At 50.5% G+C, this 23,497-nt stretch overlaps 1 protein-coding gene across 4 annotated transcripts in view; it reads left to right on the top strand.

The window, feature by feature from the left end:
- The window catches only part of SAMD4A (sterile alpha motif domain containing 4A), a 124,811-nt gene that overhangs the window by 78,339 nt on the left and 22,975 nt on the right, over nucleotides 1–23,497 (top strand). For 3 of the 4 annotated variants that reach the window (XR_013228619.1, XM_077324027.1, XM_077324026.1), the window contains exons 4-8: nucleotides 9,756–10,019; nucleotides 12,482–12,591; nucleotides 14,370–14,456; nucleotides 20,662–20,956; nucleotides 23,271–23,356. Coding sequence is in view for 3 of the 4 variants with exons in the window: in XM_077324027.1 (XP_077180142.1) it covers nucleotides 9,756–10,019; nucleotides 12,482–12,591; nucleotides 14,370–14,456; nucleotides 20,662–20,956; nucleotides 23,271–23,356 (842 nt within the window). In the remaining variant the exon portion in view is untranslated. The remainder of the gene's footprint in view (nucleotides 1–9,755; nucleotides 10,020–12,481; nucleotides 12,592–14,369; nucleotides 14,457–20,661; nucleotides 20,957–23,270; nucleotides 23,357–23,497) is intronic. The other variant, XM_077324029.1, reaches the window with a different exon arrangement.

Below are 23,497 nucleotides of genomic sequence, written 5' to 3'. Positions count from 1 at the left end.
CAGCTTCACCAACCCCACAGGGTGTCTGTTGTGGGGAGAGGAAAGGGAAGGCGACTGTAAGCCGCTTTGAGCCTCCTTCGGGGAGAGAAAAGAGGCATATAAGAACCAACTCTTCTTCTTCTTCAGTAATCTTAGGGCTCTCTCAGCCTCACCCACCTCACAGGGTGTCTGTTGTGGGGAGAGGAAAGGGAAGGCGATTGGAAGCCACTTTGAGACTCCTTCAGGTCAAAAAAAGCAGCATATAAAACCAACTCTGCTTCCTCTTCTAAAATCATTTGGTGGGCATCAGGAAAGCCCTCAGAAGGCACCATGTGGCGCCCCTGAGCGCCACGTTGGGGACACTTGTCACAGAGTTTTTGGTCATCCCTACACCCCTTTTACCTTCTGGGTCTTTGACCAAAAACGATGTAAGTAGCTACGGGAGATGTTAAACAGCTTCCTAATTAGATTCGCCCAAGGTGGCTTCCCTTGGCTCAATCAATTCTTCTTTGGGTTCTTTAAGCCTTCTGCTGTTTTGGGTCACGAAACCTGCCAGGCATCAGCATTAATCAATCAGGGTTCACAGCAACTAGGAGAGAAACCCGTCCTGCCCAGAAACGCCCCTGTCTAGGGGCCCACGTAGGTCCTGACTGCCTTCACAAAGCCTTAACTGTGTTTCCCGCTGCCGGCAGAGACCCGGCCTCCTTCGGAGCTATTAATAACCCCTTTCAGTCCTCTTCCCGTGTGCGAAGCGACAAAATGAGCAAGAGGCTTTTTGGAAAACTCGGATTTTGTCAGACCAGGGTGAGAGGCGAAGCACGGCAGAGAGGTGAAGCAATTAAGCCAGCGTTCTGCACCCCTTTGCGAGTCTCTGGTCTGAGTACAAACCAGGGCCGACCCTGCTCAGCTCCTGAGATGGGATGCGATGGGCTAGCCAGGGCAGGGCAGATGGTCAGAGGCAGATTGCCCACCTATGCATGGCAACCTTGAACTAACCTTGTGGTCTCCCATCCAAATGCAGGAATCATAGAATCCTACAGTGGGAAGGGACCTCCGGTGTCTTCCGTTCCAGCCCCCTGCAGAATGCAGGAAATTCACAACCCCCTGCCCACCAATGCCATTCCCAGATAACGCCCCCACCCCACCCCCCAAAAAACCCAAGAATCCCTCTCCAGTCTGGCCTGGAGGAAATTCACTTCCTGATCCCAAAGTGGCAGTCGGCATTTCCCTGGACATGCAAGAAAGGGCCAAAAGAGCCAAGCATGGACACAATCCCGTCCGCCTAAGTTCGCCAGATCAGCCTCTCCGTCAGATGGCTCTCCAGCCTCTGCTTAAAAACTCCCAAAGGAGGAGAGCCCACCACCTCCCGAGGAAGCCTGTTCCACTGAGGAACCACTTTAACTGTCAGGAACTTCTTCCGGAGGTTTAGACGGAATTTAGAATCATAGATTGGGAAGGGACCTCCTGGGTCATCTAGTCCAACCCCCTGCACTATGCAGGACACTCCCAACCCTCTCGCTCCTCCACTGTCACCTGCCACCCCCTTGAGCCTTCACAGAATCAGCCTCTCCGTCAGATGGCTCTCCAGCCTCTGCTTAAAAACTCCCAAAGGAGGAGAAACCCACCACCTCTCGAGGAAGCCTGTCACACTGAGATCTAGCTTTTATTGTGTACAGTCCTAATTGGAGTTTTCAAATTGGCGACTTTTTATAGGGTTTGTTATTGTTTTCATTGTGGTTTTTTTAAGTAACGTTTTATATTGTAAGCCGCCTTGTCTTTGATATTCCAAGGCAACCCGATTTTGTCAGATCCTGGAAGCTAAGCAGAGTTGGCCCTGGTTAATTCTTGGGTGAGAGACACCCCCTCCCCAAAGGAAACTACCCGTAGTCACTACATGGAGACATACAAGCCTTTTCTCAGCCTTTCTGGCCAGTGTGTCGTCATGGTTAAAGAAGCGGCCTTTAATCTGGACAGCCAGGTTTGATTCCCCACTCCTCCCCACCATGCAGCCAGCTGGGTGACTGTCGGCTATTCACAGTTCTCTTAGAGCTGTTCTCTCAAGAGGAGTTCTGTCAGAGCTCTCTCAGCCCCACCTACCTCTCAGGGTGTCTGTTGTGGGGAGAGCATGAGAAGGAGATTGTAAACTGCTTTGAGACTCCATCTGTTGGTGAAAAGGGGTATAAAAACCAACCTCCTCCTCCTTCTACTATGGGATCCACTGCAGTTTGACACACAAACCCCAAAATAAATCCCCCGACAGGGATTCTCACCCTTTATGTGGAACACATCTACATAAGGGAGGGAGTGGGCTGGCACAGCACTGAGCTGGCCTGAGTCCCCCTCCCTCAGAAACACAAACACATCCACATAAAGGCTCCCCCCCCCGCCCTCCCACTTTCCCGACCTTGTCCCTGGTCCCTCCCCCTTCTCCCTCTACCAGGCACACACACACACACGCCCCTTCCCTCCCCTTCCTCCTCCTCACCTTTGGGGATCCTGAGCCACCACCACTCCCCAAGACTCGTAGGAGGCATTGGCTGGCCTTAGCTGGCCTGTGCTGCCTCTGCCGCTCTCCAGGAAACTGTGGTCAATTCCCTGAGGCTGGGCTGGCCTCCTCGGCCGTTGCCACCACCTCTGGCCGCCTCCTCCAGCCATCTTCTAGCGTGCTCGGAGAGAGGAGACGGGACTCACAGATGTGACATCCGTGAGGACTTCCGTTTCACCGAGCGAGCTAGTAGATGTGTTCCACATCCAACAGTAATCTGCATTGAGGTCCACACAGGAGAAAGGCAGGCAATAAATGTTTCAGATAAATGAATCTACGCTACGCCTGTTCTTGAAAATCCTGTTTGTCAGTCCTCGATCCACAGGTCTACCAGGCTGTGCTCTCCCTGCTCACTAAGAGACCCTCCGTATTGTCTTGCACCTCCCACTGTCCCTTTTCCTCCCTCAACTACATATAACCACTCTCCCACTGCAACGTGCCCCGGTGGCTATAGTCATGCTTGTTTCCCCAGCCAGTAGTGGTAAGTGACTGCTCATGCGTGGGCCAGTCACCCCCTTCATAAAGCAAGAGAGAGATCTGAAAAGTGAAGCATTGTGAACATCTTTCGCAGAGGTGTTACCTGAGAGCTCGCAGTCATGTGCCCATGCAGTGAAATGGGAGCGACACACGGCACCCCGTCAGAAGGGACAACAAGGAAAGTGGAGTGATCGGATTCGCCTAAACCATTCATTCATACACACATGTACTCATGTACACCTCTTTTGGAGTATGTAGCCGGTGCGTCAAGAGAGCATCGTCTATCCAGATGTGTGCCAACGGGAGCACCACAGCGCTGAATCTAACACCAGCTTGTGGGTTTTTTGGGAGCCGCGCTCAGAAACCCTTGGCCTCATTTCATCCACATCCAGAGCGCTATTTGACAGCTCGCTGTCACGGGGATTATTTATAGCATGGTTTCTTTTCGGCAGAGATGGGGAGTGGGAGGCTAGCAAACACGATCTTTTGCGCATCGTTTTGAAGTCGCGCACTTCAGGTTCTCCCACGGTTCAGGCTCCAGAGCTCGTTTCAGATGGAACGATCACCCCCTCCTCTCCAGTGCGTGGGGAAGATATTGCTGTTTGGAGGGTGAGGAAGCACAAAGTTTCAAACATTTGGGTTTAAAAGGACGCCGCGTAGGATGGATTCAGGCACACGGTTCCTAATCTTGAAAAGCAGCCATGTGGACAGTGGGAATTCGTCCCCGGGTTAATGAGATTCTCTCCCTTTTGCCCCAAAAGTCCAGGATTCTTTTAATCCATTCCCAGAATGATCTAGTTGTTGCTTTTCTTCTCTTGGCTGATTCTGCACTTACTCTGTTTGTTCCGTTGTGGATCCTGCTGAATTCAGATCAGTTTGAACTCGGGTCTTACTCTATCCTCCCCCCCCCCCCCATTGAAACAGAAAAGAGTTCTGCACGTGATTAGGGAAGTTCAGAAGGGGGGGAGCCAAGCACAGCAAGAGGTTCTTTCTTTTCTTGAACGGGGGGGGGGGGGGACAGGATTGGAGACAGCAGAGGAGGGGGAATAAATCCAAGAGACAAATCTCTGCTGAGAGAAGTTAGGGCATCTGGAGCTTCTGCCGAGAGAAGTTAGAGCTTCCCCTTTAAGAGAAACCGTGCAGCCTGGGAATGAGGAAGCCTTTGACGCCTTGGCCAATCAGGGCTTTTCTACAACGTCGGAGACTCAGTAGCAAGTTAGTTTGGGAAAAGCAGAGAGCTGCACCTTTATTCATGCTGATTTTTCAAATTTCGAGGGTTATATCCACTGCAGGATATTTCAGGGGAAAGTCGAGTCACTCCGGATCAATCCTGCTTGTTACAGAGGGAAAATTTAAATCGCCCCAAATGGAAATCGCATTCAGTGGAGATGGCAGGGACTGAATCGACCTGGGACTGGAATAAAAGCTCTGTGCAAATTAAGCCCTTGTGTCTACAAACTAGTACAGAACAGCTGAAGCATTCCCCCTTCCTTCCTGGTTTTATCCTCACAACATTCCCAAGAGGAAGGTCAGGTCAAGAAAGCCACTGGCGCAGGCCATCCAATGACCTACAAGGCCGTGTGGGAATTAGAACCCGGGTCTTTCATATCCCAGTTCATCCCTCTAATCACTGCGCTGGGCTAGATCTAGTGACCCAAAACAAGTTTTTCATGACATTATTTGGCAGTATCAAAAAAGCCTCTTTTTCCTGACATTTGTTCGCTCACTCCTTGCCAGAAGAAAATGTGTTGGTTTATGTTGCTCTCTGTTGCTCCCGTTTTCAATTGACTTGGTTTGCCCACAGGGGTGCGCTGGATGTGGCTTATTCCCCCCCCCCCACCAGGCCTACAGTCCTAGGTTTCCGACCTTCCTCCCAGCTCCTGCTGGCTGCCTTGTTTACCACAGGCTGGCACTTCTTCCACATGGAAAACATTGGAGGGGGATGTGGCCAGGGGCGGGACATCCTACCGCTCGTTGGACGGACGGCCAATCAGGGACGGGACAGCCTACCTGATTGGCAGTTAGACAATGAGTCCTCACTCCTCCCACCACTCCCTTCCTGTTTTATTTATATGTTCAGATTCAGATTCTTCTAGCTAGCTTAGTATAGTGGTTAAGAGCAGCGGCCTCTAATCTGGAGAGCCAGGTTTGATTCCCTGCTCTTCCACATGCAGCCAGCTAGGTGACCTTGGGCTCATCACAGAACTGATAGAGCTGTTATCACAGAGCAGTTCTGTCAGAACTCTCTCAGCATTACCTACCTCACAGGGCCTTTGTTTTGGGAGAGGAGGGGTAGGCGATTGTGAACCTCTTTGTCAAATGAGGCATTCTTGGCGACGGTGGACAATCTCTATGCTCTCGGAGCTCTCTCTTCCTTCTGTCACAGTTCTCTCAGAGCTCTGTCAGACTCACCAGCCTTCTAAGGTGCCTGTTGTGGAGAGAGGAAGCGTAGCTGGTTGTAAACTGCTTTTGAGACACCTTCGGGTAGTAAAAACCAGGGTATTAATCATAGAATCATAGAATCATAGAGTTGGAAGGGGCCATACAGGCCATCTAGCCCAACCCCCTGCTCAACGCAGGATCAGCCCAAAAACATCCTAAAGCATCCAAGAAAATTAAAGCCAGCTCTTCTTCTAACAAAACCTGTCCTGTCCTGACCCAACTCTAAAACGTCTTGCCAATACTGCTTTTACTCACTCTGTATAATACGGAGGGGCAGGATAGAAATAGAAATTTATTATTATTATTATATTACTACAATTAAGTGGGAAACTGAACTCTTGTCTTTCTGGTCAGTGTCTAGTCTTGGACTTATTATTAATCTCATTAATTTATCCACTGCATTGTTCCACAATAGAGACCCCAAGCAGATTACAGCCTTCTCCCTTTCCATTTTATTCTCACAACAGCCCTGTAAAGTGGGTTAGTCTGGGAGAACGTGACTGGCTGAAGGTCACCTAGTGAGCATCCGTGGCACGAGGAGGGATTTGAACCCGATGCCCCTAGATATTAGTCTGAAACTCCTAACCACTAGAAGAAGAGTTGGGTTTTTATACTCCTCTTTTCACTGCCCAAAGGAGTCTCAAAGCGGTTTACCATCGCCTTCCCTTTCCTCTCCCCACAACAGGCCCCCTGCGAGGCAGGTGAGAGCTCTGAGAGAACTGCTCTGAACAGGGGTGTGACAAGCCCTAGGTCACCCAGAAGGCTGCATGTGAAGGAGCGGGGAATCAAACCCGGCTCACCAGATTATGCCACACTGGCACAATGTATGAATCTACCGTCGCCCTCACTTGCCTTGAGTTGCCTTCAGTGGTGTCATCAGTAGTCTTGCGATGACATCCTGTTCATCATACGGTCCCTCACTGAGAGCCAAGTGAGGGGGGCCAGGCCCTGTGTCCAAGCACTAGCATTATATGAAGAAAACCATACCACTAAGAGCAGAGAGCGTTTCTGCTTTTTTTTTCGGGGGGTGGGGGGGGGATTGTGCAGAACATTTAGGCCATGCCCAAATTGCCGTTCTGAGCACCAGAAGTTCCCACCAGAGCAGGGGTAGTCAACCTGCACCTGAGGATAATCTACAGAAATCCTGTAAAGGGGGAACTGTAGATCCGTCCTTTTACCTGAGCTGATAAAGAAGGCTTGGAATTGGAGAGCCTCGGGGAGGTTAACGTCCACCTCCTACTTGACAGGGAAGGTCAAGAAGGAACTGCGAGTCGATTGTTGGCTTATTACCGTGTGTGTTGTTTGAATAATGCGGCCACTTAGCATTTCTGTAGAGCTGTCCGTGTCTGAAGTCAGCAATTCCCTCTCCAGATGTTACACTTGGGAGATCGAAGGCTGAGAATGACTTACCTAAAAATGCCTAGGAAATCCGGGTACCCAGCTGTGCAGAAGTGGCTAGTGCTGGACTAGGATCCGGGAGACCCAGGTTCGAATCTCTACTCCGCCCTGGAACAAATTCCAGGTGACCTTGGGCCTCTCTCTCTCTCTCTGTCTCTCTCACCATCGTGATTAAGAGTGCCGGATTGATCTGGAGAACCAGGCTCGATTCCCCACTCCTCCTCCACTTGCAATCAGCTGTGTGACCTTGGGGCTCTTAGGACTGTTCTCGCAGAGCAGTTCTGTTAGAGCTCTCTCGGCACCACCCACCTCACAGGGTGTCTCTTTGAGGACAGGAAGCAAAAGGTGTTTGTAACACCATTTTAGGACTCCTTTGGGTAGTGAAAAGCAGGGTATACAAATGGAATAGAAGCCAAATTGGTTTGTTGGGGGGGGGGGGAGATAAATGGGAAAGGTAGAATTTGAATCAGGGACTTCTTGGTTCCTGCTCACTCTTAAACACTGTGTTACACCGGCTGGCCATAATGTCGTAATAGGCAATTTCTCTCCGGTGAGAGAGACCAAACCCTAAATATTTTCATTCTCTTTTCAAGAGGCTGCAATTCCTAGGGGCAAGCTCCCTTCCAGCCCCGTCTCAGTGCCGGGCAGACTGACCTAGAGAGCAGGAAGCATATCAGGTTAAAGCAGTCTTTCCTCACCTACGTAGCGGCTGTTCCTCTCCCCCCCCCGCCCGCCCCAAATTCTCAGAAGAACAGTTGGAAACCTCTGAGCAAGAACTGAGCAGTTGGAGAACAGGCAGCCAAGACACTAAACAGTTTGCAAGGGTTTTTTTTAGGGTTTTTTTAAGGGCTTTTTTTTTTTTTTTGCTTTTCCTGTTCTTCTTGCCTAAATGTGTCATATGCTTTTCACTCCAGCCCTGCTCCTTGTGTGTAAACAGCTAAAACACTTGCCAGCCCTTGGAACGAGTTCAGGAGAAGTCGGTTACTTTCTCTTAGTATGGAGCGGCACAGCGACTAGAGCCCCCCCCCTGCCCCTAGCACAGTCTGTGGGTCTAGAATGAAGGGTGACTTTTGAAGAAGGAGGAGGAGGAGTTGGTACTTATATGCCACTTTCCCTACCCAAAGGAGGCTCAAAGCAGCTTACAGTCGCCTTCCCTTTCCTCTCCCCACAACAGACACCCTGTGGGGTGGGTGAGGCTGAGAGAGCCCTGATATTCCTGCTCGGTCAGAACAGTTTTATCAGTGCCGTGGCGAGCCCAAGGTCACCCTGCTGGTTGCATGTGTGTGAGCGCAGAATCGAACCTGGCATGCCAGATTAGAAGTCCGCACTCCTAACCACTACACCAAACTGGCTTAAATGCTTCTGTGTAGGGATGCCAGCCTCCAGGTGGGGCCTGGGGATCCCCTGGAATGGCAGCTCCTCTCCAGACTGCAGAGATCAGTTCCCCTGGAGGAAAGGGCTGCTTGGGAGGGGGGACTCAGGGATGCCAGCCTCCAGGTGGGGCCTGGGGATCCCCTGGAATCACAACTCCTCTCCAGACTGCAGAGATCAGTTCCCCTGGAGGAAAGGGCTGCTTGGGAGGGGGGACTCAGGGATGCCAGCCTCCAGGTGGGGCCTGGGGATCCCCTGGAATGACAGCTCCTCTCCAAACTACAGAGATCAGTTCCCCTGGAGGAAAGGGCTGCTTGGGAGGGGGGACTCAGGGATGCCAGCCTCCAGGTGGGGCCTAGGGATCCCCTGGAATGACAGCTCCTCTCCAGACTGCAGAGATCAGTTCCCCTGGAGGAAAGGGCTGCTTGGGAGGGGGGACTCAGGGGTGCCAGCCTCCAGGTGGGGCCTGGGGATCCCCTGGAATGACAGCTCCTCTCCAGACTGCAGAGATCAGTTCCCCTGCAGGAGAGGGATGCTTGGGAGGGGAGGCTCAGGGACGCCAACCTCCAGGAGGGATCTGTTAAAAAACGCTTTTAAACTGTTTAGAGCCGGGGTCCTTTTTCACCCACGCAATCCGTACGCTTTCAGAGGCAAAATGGATGAGAACCAGCGACAGGGCCTTTTCTGCGGTGTCACCTCAGCTGCGGGACTCCCTTCCTCAATGGGCCACCAGACCTTTTGGTTCCCTCAGATTTCCAGCTGACGTTGGCTTGCTTCCCCCCCCCCCTTTTCTGCTATGTGTTAGCTTTGGCAATTTCGATCTATTGATTATAGATTCTTCATGGAAGTGCCTGAACTATAGAACAGTTCAGACGAGGTGCAGAGAAGAGCTATGATCTCTTCTATCTTAGTGTCGTGGTTGAGAGCGGCAGACTCTAATCGGGAGAGACGGGTTTGATTCCCCACTCCTCCTTCACGTGCAACCAACTGGGTAAACTTGGGCCTTGCCCAGTTCTCCCAGAGCTCTCTCAACCCCATCTGCCTCACAGGTGTCTGTTGTGCCTCACGGGTGTTTTTTAAACAATGTGTTTAATATATTTTATATTATTTCAGCAAATTCCCTTGATTGGGGGCGTCAGCTAGTCGTGGAATTGTGGTCCCTGTGGATGAGCAGGTAGTTGTGAATTTCCTGCGTTCCACAGGAGGTTGGACTAGATGACCGTGGAGGTCCCTTCCACACAAAACGCACTGGGGTTATTCTTCCACTAAAGATCCTTTTCCATTTGCACCGTCTCTTTCTCTTTATTTTGCCCGGGTGCAACCCGCGTTCCTTCAACCCAGCCTTTTTAAAAGGGGTTTTTAATGCGACGGGGTTTTTAATGTCAAGGCGAGCATAGAACGCGCCACCTTTAAACTGCTGAGCTGGTCCGTCTCTCCGGTTCTCTCCGTGGGGGCTGGAGAGCCGCCAAAGATCTGCTAAAAACTGGGAGGGGAAGGCGAAATACCTTGCTTTAATTTTTTTGTTTGTTTCGTTTTGTTCCAGTTCTCCCAAGCCAGAGCCACCACAGCCCTCTGAAGCGGTCTGTGTCCCTTACCCCGCCCATGACCGTGCCCAGCCAGCCTCTAGGGCACGGGTGGATGTCTCACGAGGATTTGCGCGCCCGAGGACCCCAGGGCCTCCCTTCCGATCACGCGCCCCTCTCTCCTCAAAGCAGTATAGCCTCTTCGGGAAGTGGTGGCAGCGAACATTTAGAAGACCAGAATTCTGCCCGTAACACATTCCAGGAAGAAGGGAGTGGTATGAAAGGTGAGTGGAATCCCCCCACCCCAAAAAGCCCCCGAGGTTTCCCTTCTACTCTCTGAGCTGCTCGGAGGAAAACGGTAATTATTGATTGTGGTGCACAATTTAAAAACAGAATAAAAACGACATAAAAACTGTACAGAACGAACTGCACATAAGACCAAACGCGTTCCGGCCCTACTGGGTCTTCATTGTCTTATGACGCACATGAGATATACTCTCAGCACAGAATTATATGATCATAGAATCATAGAGTTGGAAGGGGCCATAGAGGCCATCTAGTCCAACCCCCTGCTCAACGCAGGATCGGCCCTAAGCATCCTAAAGCATCCAAGAAAAGTGTGCAGCCTTTGCTTGAAGACTGCCAGTGAGGGGGAGCTCACCACCTCCTTAGGCAGCCTATTCCACTGCTGAACTACTCTGACTGTGAAAATTTTTTTCCTGATATCTAGCCTATATCGTTGTACTTGTAGTTTAAACCCATTACTGCGTGTCCTCTCCTCTGCAGCCAATGGGAACAGCATCCTGCCCTCCTCCAAGTGACAACCTTTCAAATACTTAAAGAGGGCTATCATGTCCCCTCTCAACCTCCTTTTCTCCAGGCTGAACATTCCCAAGTCCCTTGGGAATTTGCATATTGGTGGTACATATATTGGTTTACATATTGGTTGGAGCCATAATCTACAGATTCCACTCAGCTACACTTTATAATGAGTTTAGATTTTGGATATAGAGCGTATTGTTATAATTCTGACCACTGAGAAAGACCCAATAGGGTTGAAACGCGTTTCGTCTTAAGTGCAGTTAGTTCTGTATAGTTTTTATGTAGTTTTTATTCTGTTTTTAAATTGCGCACCACAATAAATAATTACCATTTTTATATTATTTTATTGTACAGCTCAACTTCTGAGTTCCCACTTGTAAAGGTTGGGTTGTGTTCCTTTTTTAGTTTTGGTTTTACGCTGCTTGGAGGAAAACCTGTTGTTCATTTGATGGCTCTCGCGGCTGCTACAGTAAAATGTGAAAAGCTTTTAGGGGACGGGAATTCTTCCTCTTATTTATTGACGTATTTATTGTTACATTGGTCTCTCGGGAGCTTCAGGAGTTCTTCTTTCACACACACACGCACACAAACACCCCTCCCATTTCTCCTCACAACGGTGACCTAAGATCACCCTTGGAGCATCGGGGCCAAGCGGAGATTTGATTCCGTGTTTCCGCAGTCCAAGTCTTAATGCCCTAGCTGCTGATAGAGTCCTGCTGATAAACAGAGGCTGGAGAGCCATCTGACGGAGAGGCTGATTCTGTGAAGGCTCAAAGGGGTGGCAGGTGACAGTGGATGAGCGAGAGGGTTGTGAGTGTCCTGCATAGTGCAGGGGGTTGGACTAGATGACCCAGGAGGTCCCTTCCAACTCTATTATTCTGTGATTCTAAATTCTGTCTAAACATCCAGAAGAAGTTCTTGACAGTTAGAGCGGTTTCTCGGTGGAACATGCTTCCTGAGGACTCCTGTGAGGTGGGTGAGGCAAGAAGAAGAGTTGGTTCTTATATGCCCCTTTTCTCTACCCGAAGGAGTCTCAAAGCGGTTTCCAGTCGCCTTCCCTTTCCTCTCCCCACAACAGACACCCTGTGAGGGAGGGGAGGCTGAGAGAGCCCTGAGATTACTGAAGAAGAAGAAGAAGAGTTGGTTCTTATATGCCCCTTTTCTCTACCCGAAGGAGTCTCAAAGCGGCTTCCAGTCGCCTTCCCTTTCCTCTCCCCACAACAGACACCCTGTGAGGGAGGGGACGCTGAGCCCTGATATTACTTAAGAAGAAGAAGAAGAGTTGGTTCTTATATGCACTTTTCTCCACCCAAAGGAGTCTCAAAGCGGCTTATATTCGCCTTTTCTTTCCTCTCCGCACAACAGGCACCCTGTGAGGGAGGGGAGGCTGAGAGAGCCCTGACAGAACTGCTCAGTCAGAACAGCTTCAGCAGTGCCATGGCGAGCCCAAGGTCACCCAGCTGGCTGCATGTGGGGGAGGAGCCATTGCTAGCCAGGAACTCCTCCTCCTTGTAGGAAGGAAAATCCTTCTTCAATACTTGATAATGTATAATGGCTCCTGATGCATACGGTTTGCTATGCAGACCCCCCTTTCTTCGTCTCCTCCTCGTTTTCAAAAATCTAAAAGATTTAACCCTCCTCCCCGGAAAAGCTGATGCCCCCAAAACCTTGTTGTTCTTGGAGTTGCCGCTGGGCTTGCATCTAGCTTTCCCGGCAACCCCGCTCCTGACCCGCTCTCCTGTGGGAGATGCTCTTGTTCCGGAGGACATCTCCCTGAGCCGAAGGGAGGGGCTGTCCACTGGAGGGCAGGGCAGTAGAGTGCGGCCTGCTAGATTGGCCTGCCAGCGAGCTCTCGAGGGCCTGCATGCCAGGGCCCCCAACTGCTCCGCCCCAAACCTATAAATGTTTTCCTCTTCCCTTTCAGATGTTCCCGCCTGGCTGAAGAGTCTCCGGCTCCACAAGTACGCCGCCCTTTTCTCCCAGATGACGTATGACGAAATGATGGCCTTGACCGAGTGTCAGCTCGAGGCACAGGTAGGTCTCAGGCAAGCTCCAGGAACTGCCCCGCTGGCTTACACTGGCTGTGTAAGCAGAGCCTCTGCTGAGCATGCACAAGGTCCCAGGTCCTGGCCCCCGCCTGGTGGAAGGAGCTCCCGGAGGAGCTGCGGGCCCTGCGGGATTTGCCAGCTTTCCGCAGGGCCTGTGAAACGGAGCTCTTCCGCCAGGTTTACGGTTGAGGCCGGCGCTTCAAGGGAAGAGCTGGACCCCCCCAAGGATACTCTTGGCGGTGAAGGGACCATCGGCCCCGTGCCGATCTGGGATACAAGTGGAGTTGTCGTGTGGTTCTGCCGCTGCTTGGAGTTGTGTTGGGTTCTTTTTTAGGCTTTTGGATTTTTAAAGTATTAGGGGGGTTTATTGGGGATTTTATGATGTTGTAACCCGCCACGAGCCGTATGAAGAAGAAGAAGAAGAAGAGTTGGTTCTTATATGCCGCTTTTCCCTACCCAAAGGAGGCTCAAAGCGGCTTCCAATCATCTTCCCTTTCCTCTCCCCACAACAGACACCCTGTGAGGTGGGTGAGGCTGAGAGAGCCCTGATATCACTGCCCGGTCAGAACAGTTTTATCAGTGCCGTGGTGAGCCCAAGGTCACCCAGCTGGCTGCATGTGGGGGAGCGCAGAATCAAACCTGGCATGCCAGATTAGAAGTCCGCACTCCTAACCACTACACCAAACTGGTATGGGAGTGGTGGGCTAGAAATCTAACAACAATAACAACAACTGACAGAACTAAAGCAGTTCTGCAGGGCCTGCAAAAGGGAGCTCCACCAGGCATTTGTTTGAGGTCAACCTGTCCATCGCTTCCAATTGGCCCCCAAGCCCCCCCTCCTACCATGACTGTGAACCAATCCACCCAACCCCTGGGTCCCAGTACGAGTTGAGCTAAGGCTCTTTGCAGTTTCACCATCCTTTAATAGTTATTGTTGTTATTGTTATTATGTTAATGTTATTATTATTACCACCTTACTACCAGAATTATGCTACCTGTACCATTTTGTTACAAGAGCCTCTTGTGGCGCAGAGTGGTAAGGCAGCAGACATGCAGTCTGAAAGCTCTGCCCATGAGGCTGGGAGTTCAATCCCAGCAGCCGGCTCAAGGTTGACTCAGCCTTCCAACCTTTTGAGGTCGGTAAAATGAGTACCCAGCTTGCTGGGGGGTAAACGGTAATGACTGGGGAAGGCACTGGCAAACCACCCCGTATTGAGTCTGCCATGAAAACGCTAGAGGGTGTCACCCCAAGGGTCAGACATGACCCGGTGCTTGCACAGGGGATACCTTTACCTTTTTACCATTTTGTTGTTTCATGTAAACCGCCCTGAGCCTTCGGGGAGGGCGGTATATAAATACAACAAACAAACAAATAAAAAGATAATTTCTCGCGCATGCTGAAAGGAGCAGGAAGAGAGCAAGAAGAGAGCAGTGGAGAAGATCTCTTGGTAGCCCAGGCAGGTCGAGAAGCTCAGATTCCTCCTCTTCCTGTCACATGACAGGGGACTTCCTGCCAGCCTGGGCTTACAGCTCATTGAGCTGGATTCTGCCGCCTGCGGTTAACTATCATCTGGGAAGTCCAGAGACCACTGGGTTAGATGAACTGCTTAATTTTTCGATTCGTTTACTTAGCATCAGCCTGTGGGACATTCCTGGCTTTCTTTGGCCTTGCTTTGAAAACGATGTTGCAGCAGCCCTGTGGGTGAGGCTACACATGTATGTGTGCGCACACGCTAACGTGGTCTTTGGTGTTTTCTTTTGCAGAATGTTACGAAAGGCGCCAGGCACAAAATTGTGATAAGCATCCAGAAGCTAAAAGAAAGGCAGAACCTTCTCAAGTCCTTGGAAAGGGTAAGGCAACAAAGCTCGTCCCTGAAGGCAGGGAAGACGATTTCAGGTTTGCGTCTTGGCCGTTAAGGCACATTTGCAAAGTGCTGACTTAAAGCCGTGATTTTGCTACCATTGCCTATGCCCGTGCAGCCATTGGCTGAGACACTGTGATGTCACAGCATGTTTTGTGTCTGTAAGGAGGAAGAAACAGAGATGGGCCAGAAAGGTAGAAAAGGAGGAGGAGAAGAGTTGGTTCTCCTATGCTGCTTTTCTCTACCCAAAGGGGTCTCAAAGCAGCTTACAGTCGCCTTCCCTTTCCTCTCCCCACAACAGACACCCTCTGAGGTGGGTGGGGCTGAGAGAGCCCTGATATTCCTGCTCAGTCAGAACAGCTCTCACTGGACTGTGACTAGCCGAAGGTCACCCAGCTGGCTGCCTGCGGTGGAGGAGCACGGAACCCAACCTGACTCGCCATATTAGAAGTCCATGCTCCTAACCACTACACCAACCTGTTGAGTTCTGGGTGTTCCATTGTTCTGAGTGTTGTCATAACGTGCATTTCAGAATTAGAATTACCAAGATCAGGACACTCGCTCCTACACAAAAGAGCTGCAGGTGAACAGAGAGGGGGGGGAGAGAGATGGGAAATTAGTCCAATGAAGAGCCGTTTTTTTCATGTATTATGTATTGGGTTTTCTTTTTGGACGTGTTGCTTTTATTCTTTTATTGTAAACCGCTGTGAGTCTCTGAGATGCGGCGCTATATGTCTAAATATAAATAAATATAAATATAAATAAATAAGCTGGCTCTCCAAGCTGGAGGAGTGTGGAGGAGGCAGGAAGGGGGCTAGAAAAGGAGACAGACATGGCAGTCCTTGTTTGGGATATAATTTTTGTAAAATAGGCAGGATATAAATTTTGTAAAGTAAAATAAAAAATATGTCAAGGCAATGAGGAAAGAAGTGCGGTATCATGGCCACAGCCTTGGAAACCCAGGTTTGAATCTCTACTTTGCCAGAGAAGCTCCTTGGGTGGCACTGGGCCAGTCACATGAATCGCAGCCTGGACTACCTCACAGGGTCATGAGGGGAAATAAATGGAGGAGAGGACAACAGTGGAAGCCACTTTGGAGGGAAAAAGCAGGGTATAAACGAATAAACAGGAATTGGAATGCTGCCAATTTTTTGCCACGAAGGACTTTGCAGAGCAAACTTGCATATATAGTGAGTTAGGAAACCAATATCCCTGTTGAGTCCTGGATAGTCCATTGTTCTGAGTGTTGTAATAACGTGCATCTCAGCCATTTCCCTTTCCATTCTGTTCTTGGAGTTCCTTTGTAATGAAATGGCTACTTTGAGGTCACCTATTGAATGTCTTGAAAGGTTGAAGTGTTCTACCACAGATTCATCAGTCTTGTGGTTCTTGATGTCAGATATGTGTCCATTTATCCTGTGGCATAGAGCAGGGGTAGCCAAACTGCGAATGCTGGCAGGGGCTCATGGGAATTGTAGTCCAGATGGACATCTGGAGGGCCGCAGTTTGATTACCCCTGGCATAGAGTTTGTCTCATTTGTCCTATATTGAGAACGGAAGGCCATTGTTGGCATTTGATGGCATACACAGCATTAGAAGATGAGCACGTGAATAAGCCTTTGATGGGGCAATTAATGTATCCATGTTCAAATTAGATGTTGTATTTTTGCGGGTGAGGAGTTGTTGGAGATTGGGGGGCTTGTCTGTGTGCTGGAAAAGGTCCCCCCCCCCCAGAACTTGTGAAAGAGAACTGTCCTTTTCCAGTAGAGGTTGCAAGTCGCTGATGATGTGCTGAACTGTTTGGAGATGCAAGCGATATGGTGTGACCACCAGTGGTGTCCTGTCATTGTCTCTTTGGGGCCCGACTTGTAACAGGTTTTCTCTGGGTATCAATTCCTTGGCTTAAGGTAAGAGAAGAAGGCCACAAACTCCAGGAGTCCACGGACCCCTGGGTGGGAATCCCTGGTCTAATCACTACACTACGCTGGGTCTCTCATTCCCGGCCCCAGGGAAGCTCACCTGGCCTCGACCAGGGACAGGGCCTTTTCGGTCCTGGCTCCGCCCTGGTGCAACGAGCTCCCGGAGGAACTGCGGATAGAGTTGTGCATTGACCGTTCCAGGCCGACACAGCCAGCGCCACGTTGCAGGGGGGGGGGGGGAGGCACAGGCGCCGGTGCGTAACTCAGCACACACATGCAAGCATGGAGCTCTCCTCCCCCCCCCCCCCCGGGCATCATGGCGCTGGCTGCATCAGCCTGGAAATGCTGGTTCAGATGCCGCCGCACACAACTCTGGCTGCAGGCCCTGGGGGAGCTTTCAATGTTCCGCCTGCAAAACGGAGCTCTTCCGCCAGGTCTACGTTGAGGCTAGGGGCCAGGTAGATCGGGGGCCCTCCTATAGAAGTGTCCGTGGTGAATTTCATCTGCGCTCCCTTCCCCCCTCCCCCTCTAGATGATATTGGGGCTACTGTTAGAGCTGGGGCGAGTTGGTTAAGGGTGTCTTAAGGATTTTTATATATGTAATCTGATTTTTATGTCTGTTTGAAGGGGGTTTTATTGGGGCTTTTATTCAGATGACTGTGACCCACCGTGAGCCTTCAGGGAGCAGCGGGCAATGAATGAATGGATGAATGAATGAATGAATGAATGAATGAATGAATGAATGAATGAATGAATGAATGAGGCCTCACTTCAAGAAGGACGTAGATAAAATTGAAAGGGTACAGAGGAGAGCAACGAGGATGATCTGGGGCCAAGGGACCAAGCCCTATGAAGATAGGTTGAGGGATTTGGGAATGTTCAGCCTGGAGAAAAGGAGGTTGAGAGGGGACATGATAGCCCTCTTTAAGTATTTGAAAGGTTATCACTTGGAGGAGGGCAGGATGCTGTTTCTGCTGGCTGCAGAGGAGAGGACACGCAGTAATGGGTTTAAACTTCAAGTACAACGATATAGGCTAGATATCAGGAAAAGTTTTTTCACAGTCAGAGTAGTTCAGCAGTGGAATAGGCTGCCTAAGGAGGTGGTGAGCTCCCCCTCACTGGCAGTCTTCAAGCAAAGGTTGGATACACACTTTTCTTGGATGCTTTAGGATGCTTAGGGCTGATCCTGCACTGAGCAGGGAGTTGGACTAGATGGCCTGCATGGCCCCTTCCAACTCTATGATTCTATGATTCTATGATTCTGATTCTGAGCAGGGGGTTGGACTAGATGGCCTGCATGGCCCCTTCCCACTCTATGATTCTGTGATTCTATGAATGAAAGGAAGGGAGAGAGAGAGAGAGAGAGAGAGAAAGAGAGAAAGAAAGAAAGAAAGAAAGAAAGAAAGAAAGAAAGAAAGAAAGAAAGAAAGAAAGAAAGAAAGAAAGAAAGAAAGAAAGAAAGAAAGAAAGAAAGAAAGAAAGAAAGAAAGAAAGAAAATCACAAATCACGAGGGCAGCGTTTCAACCTTCAGTTTCCACCCGGTCTCATCAAGCATCTTCTAATCTCAACGCTGCACGGATCGTTCCCCACCTTCCCCATCCAAAACCTCTCGAGTCGGCTGCAGGCAGCTCCTCAGGAATCTGCCGGGGGTCATAAGGCTGTCATGGACCCCTCTCGCAGATCATGTCTGCTCTCAAAGGCCGAGGCTGACTTACTTGCTTTGGAGAGGTCCTTTTGGGCAACAGCCATGTCTCCAGTTTGTCTTCGCCCTACTTTTCCTCCCCTCCTGTAGTGTTTGAGACACAGTATTGATTCGGCTGTCAGAAGTACGCAGAGGGAGTGAGGATCCGGCAGCTTCGTGCCCCACGAAACAGAAAACAACAGCCCTGCTGTTGACAACCGGCCTCTAACACAAGCCTTGCCGTGATTGCAAGAGCTTTGTGAAGTCCACGGGTGATGTGGGGCCGGATGGCAGAAGCAGATATTCCATACCTGTCTGAGCCAGATTTGGATAACCCTCGAGGTCACCTTCCCTGGCTCCAGAGAGGCCTACACGCCGCGAAATGAAATCTATATTGATTTGACGAGAAAAATACTAGTGTGTCTTTTCCCCAGAAATGTTATAGAGTTGACAAGGGGGGGGGGGAACGTTCGGTGTAATTGCAGCCTGCAGTCTCAGAACGTTCTGCAGAGATCGATTACGAAAGCGTCGGCTTTGTTTCACGGCCTTCGCTTGCCGTTGGTCGGGCGGAGGCGCCGTTACGGAACGCTCACAAACACTCCCAGCCGGCTTGAAAGCTTAACACGTGAACGCTTGTCAGCACAAAAGGCCTCGGAACCAATGGAGTTTTGCGTAGGAAAAGGACCAGGTAGCATCGCTAAAGTGCGGGTCAGTTGTTCGCCTGAACGTAACCTGTGGAGGCATGCACGCATACGGGAATAATGCGCACGTTGCATGGATGGGGACATCTCATCTACATCTTGTTGGAAGAGCTGAATTCCAGATCGGACACCTCCCAAGCGGGGGTGGGGGTGACCCAGCCATCTCTGCCACTCTCAATGCCCATCGGCTTGTCAACGGTTCTTTGGTTTTTCGAGAGGATCAGCCCGCCAGCTGACGCTGCAGTCTAGCGAAAGGATATTCCTGTCGAGTTATTGTTTTATTTATTAGGTATATTTATGTCCCGGAAAAGCGTTGCCCTGCAGCCTAGCAGGAGGGCGTTCCTGTCATTTTTCTATTTGATGTATTTGATTGTTTTATTCATTAGGAAGATTTCTATTCGGCCTCTCCAAAAATCTTGCCTGAGGCTTGTTATTATTAGAAAAGCGCATGAGTCCAGTAGCACCATGCAGACTAACAGAATTTTTGGCAGGGGGGGTAGCTTTCATGACTCACAGGTTACTTCTTCAGATACGGCTGAAGGACAGATATGAGTCCATCTTTCTTTTATATCTTGGCATGTGGAGTGGTTTCAGATGCCAAACGACCATCGCAGGTGAGCAACAAGAGTAGGTCCAATTGGATTAGGTGTGCTACGTAGAAGGGTGGTAGGTGTGGAGAAATCAGCATTGTAATGAGACAGGAAGCCAAGGTCTTGATTCAGTCCAGGAGGACACATTGCCCTGAGCTTCGTGATGCGTTGCGATTCAGCAGTCTGACGTTCTTATCTCTCTTTGAAATTCCTTTGTAAGGGAGCTGCTACGCCTGGGTCAGCAGCTGCATGTCTTGAACAGTTAAAAGCTTCCCCCACTGTTTTTTCAGTGTTGCGGTTTCTATTATGATTATCACTTTCACCCTAACCCAGGCTTTCCTGATTACATCGGCCATGTGGCTCAGTGGCAGAACCTCTGCTTGGCAAGCAGAAGGTCCCCGGTTCAATCCCCGGCATCTCCATTCAAGGACCAGGCAGGAGGGGATGGGGAAGACTGACCTCGATGGTCTAACTTAGTAGAAGCAGTTTCCTATGATTTATTAGAGAGGGCTCATGGCTCAGGAGGGGATGGGGAAGACTGACCTCAGTGGTCTAACTTAGTAGAAGCAGTTTCCTATGATTTATTAGAGAGGGCTCATGGCTCAGTGGCAGAGTGTCTGCTTGGCACACAGAAGGTCCCTGGTTCAATCCCCGGCATCTCCAGATAAAAGAGCCAGGCAAGAGGGGATGGGAAAGACTGAACTGGATAGACCAATGGTCTGACTTAGTAGAAGCAGTTTCCTGTGTTCATATTGATTAGGAAGGGGCCGTGGCTCAGTGGAAGAGCCTCTGCTTGGCACGCGGAAGGTCCCTGGTTCAATCCCCGGCATCTCCAGTTAAAAGGACCAAGCTGGAGGGGATGGGAAAGACTGACCTTGATAGACCAATGATCTGACTTAGTATAAGCAGCTTCCTGTGATTAATTGGAGAGGGGTCATGGCTCAGTGGCAGAGCCTCTGCTTGGCACACAGAAGGTCCCCAGTTCAATCCCCGGCATGTCCAGTTAGAAAGACCGGGCGGGAGGGGATGGGGAAGACCTCAGACCCTGGAGAGTAGCTACCAGTCTGAGTAGACAGACCAATGGTCTGATTCAACAGAAGGCAGCTCCAAGTATGAGGTCTACAAGGAGGATCTCAGACAGCCATTTGTGGGCAGTAGTCAAGCTGCTGAGCCAGAGATCTGGCCTCTAAGGCCCCTCTCCACGTCTAGACCTCCTCGGTTGGTGCCAGTCATCTCAGGAATAGGACAGGGAATGTGGTGAGGTTTGAGGCAGTAACGGTCCTGTGTTGGCATCACCCCCAGGACATCCTAGAAGGCAGCAACCTGCGGGTCCCTCTCCAAGAGCTTCACCAGATGATCGTCACCCCAATCAAAGCATCCTCTCCGTGCCACCCGACGGCGGACGACCACTGCCGGGATCCCGAGCCCCGTCACCCGGCCGTTCTGGTCAGCACGGAGGGCCAAGGGCCGGAGCGCAAGGACTCCACCGCAGGGGGGATGCCGCATCACCACCTGCCAGGCTGCGAGGGAGAATCCGGAGGGGCTCCTTTGCCAGAAGGCGACATCCCGGGACAGTTCACAAAGGTGATGGGGAAAGGTAAGTCGCCCTTGGTTTCCGCCTGCAGCCGCTCTCCTCCTCAGTCGGCCCTGTTGAGTTGGGGGGGAGAAGGGTGGGCTGGCCTTGAGTCAGGCACAGGGACTGAGCTGAGGTCGTGTTGGCAGCTTCAGCCGTCAGGGCAGGAGCCTCTTTGAACGGCTGGGTCTTGTGGTAGGGCCTCTGCTTGGCATGCAGAAGGTCCCCGGTTCAATCCCCGGCCTCTCCCGTTAAAATGCCCGGACAGGAGGGGATGGGAAAGACTGACCTGGATAGACCAGTGATCTGATTTAGTAGAAACCATTTCCTGTGTCCATATTTATCAGGGAGGGCTGTGGCTCAGTGTTGGAGCCTCTGCTTGGCATGCAGGAGGTCCCAGGTTCAATCCCCGGCATCTCCAATTAAAAGGACCAGGAAGGAGGGGATGGGGAAGACCTCTGCCTGAGACCCTGGAGAGCAGCTTCCAATCTGATTACGTAATACTGACCTTGATGGACCACTGGTCTGATTCCGTTTGAGGCATTGGAAAGGGGCTGTGGCTCAGTGGAAGAACCCCCGCTTGGCATGCAGAAGGTCCCCGGTTCAATCCCCAGCAGCCTCTCCAGTTAAAAGGATGGGGAAAAACCTCTGCATGAAACCCTGGGAATGCACCTGAGTAGACATCACCGACCTTGATGGACCACGACTCTAATCCAGTACAAGGCTGCTTCATGTGTGCCTGTAGTTCTGAAAATCTTGTTGGTTTCTTTGGGGAAGGGGTATAAACCTCCGAGAGTCAACTGTCCCTGACAAAGGGAGCTCTCACTCTCAAAGCCTGTCCCCCCCCACCCAAAAAAATGCGATCCGTCTCTCAAAGGTGCTCTTGGAGTCCAATCGTGATGTTCTACCGAAGATCAGCAGGGCTGCACTCAAGTGAAGCTGCCATCGTCCTATGAAGTAGACAAGAAAGAAATTGTCAAGCTGGCGATGGCAGAAACTTTATTCAAACCATAGAACGAGTTCTTAGGTATAAAAACCTCGTTTTCGTATTTTACTTCGTCAGTGAACTTATTTCTTAATTGGTCTTTTTTCAAGGAAACTAACAAAGTCTTCAATAAACTACATTAAATTTTATATTTTAAGCCATATAATTTGGGCCTGTTAATATTAAAGGTCCATGAAGGTAACTATCTTATAAATGGGGTCCATTTGTAAGATAGTTACCTTCATGGACCTTTGATATTAATAGACCCAAATATAAAATTTAAGGTAGTTTATTGAAGACTTTGTTAGGTATAAAATAGAGCCTCTTGTGGCGCAGAGTGGTAAGGCAGCAGACATGCAGTCTGAAAGTTCTGCCCATGAGGCTGGGAGTTCAATCCCAGCAGCCGGCTCAAGGTTCACTCAGCCTTCCATCCTTCCGAGGTCGGTGAAATGAGTACCCAGCTTGCTTGCTGGGGGGTAAAGGGTAATGACTGGGGAAGGCACTGGAAAACTACCCTGTATTGAGTCTACCATGAAAACGCTGGAGGGCGTCACCCCAAGGGTCAGACATGACCCGGTGCTTTCACAGGGGATACCTTTACCTTTACTTTTTAAGGTATAAAATATAATGTAGTGTGTTGAAGACTTCGTTAATACCCTTGAAAAAAAGACCAATTAAGAAATAAGTTCACTGACGAAGTAAAATACGAAAGCGGGGTTTTATACCTAGGAACTCGTTCTATTGTTTGAATGAAGTTTCTGCCATCGCCAGCTTGAAAACCTCTTTCTTGTCTACTCCTCTTCGGCTGACGGGCCGTCTCTGCTTCTACTAATCGTCCCATTGAGAGCAGTCTTATCAACCGTGGTCTCCCCCACCACCGGAGCCGGGGATTGAACCTGCAACCTTCCGCAGCGAAGCTTTACCACCGAGCCATAGGAAGGGCCAAAAGCTGGGCCGTATGTCCAGCAGTTCCCTGCGTTCCAGCCTGCCCCCTGCTGGCCGAATCGGAGGCTCCAGGGATCTGCCCCTGACCCGTCCCGTTTCTTTTTTTTATAAATAGACTTAAATGGAGATATTCCAGATAGACACCGTGGCGCGAGAGATACACAGAGAGAGAGTGCAAAATATGGAGCGAAATGCCCGAAAGGCATGAATGGAATGCAGGCTCCGTGAGCCGCGTTCCCCCCGGAGAGTGGCTCCATTCATCGGCAGCGTCTCCTTCGCGTCCCGCAGCGGGGCGGGAAGAATTACGGGTCAAGCTGATGTTGACTTCCTGAGCGAATGAACCGATCCTTCCGTTTCTCCCTCTCTCTTTCTCTCTCTCCCCCCCCTCTCTTAATCCCCCCCCTGCAGTGTGTACCCAGCTCCTCGTCTCCAGACCGGATGAGGAGAACATAAGCTCCTATTTACAGCTCATAGACAAATGTCTAATTCATGAGGTGAGCAGAACTCGAGCTCTTCCCTTCAGCCTCCATAACCGCTTATAAACCGGAGGCACCATTTCAAGCCTTTTTTGGGGGGGAGGCGGTGCGGGGGGGGGAGTTTACACAAATAACAGAAAGCCTGTATTTCGAACAAAA

The sequence above is a fragment of the Paroedura picta genome, chromosome 2 (assembly GCF_049243985.1).
Source record: "Paroedura picta isolate Pp20150507F chromosome 2, Ppicta_v3.0, whole genome shotgun sequence".
NCBI lineage: Eukaryota > Metazoa > Chordata > Lepidosauria > Squamata > Gekkonidae > Paroedura > Paroedura picta.
This window is presented reverse-complemented; position numbering and strand designations above follow the sequence as displayed.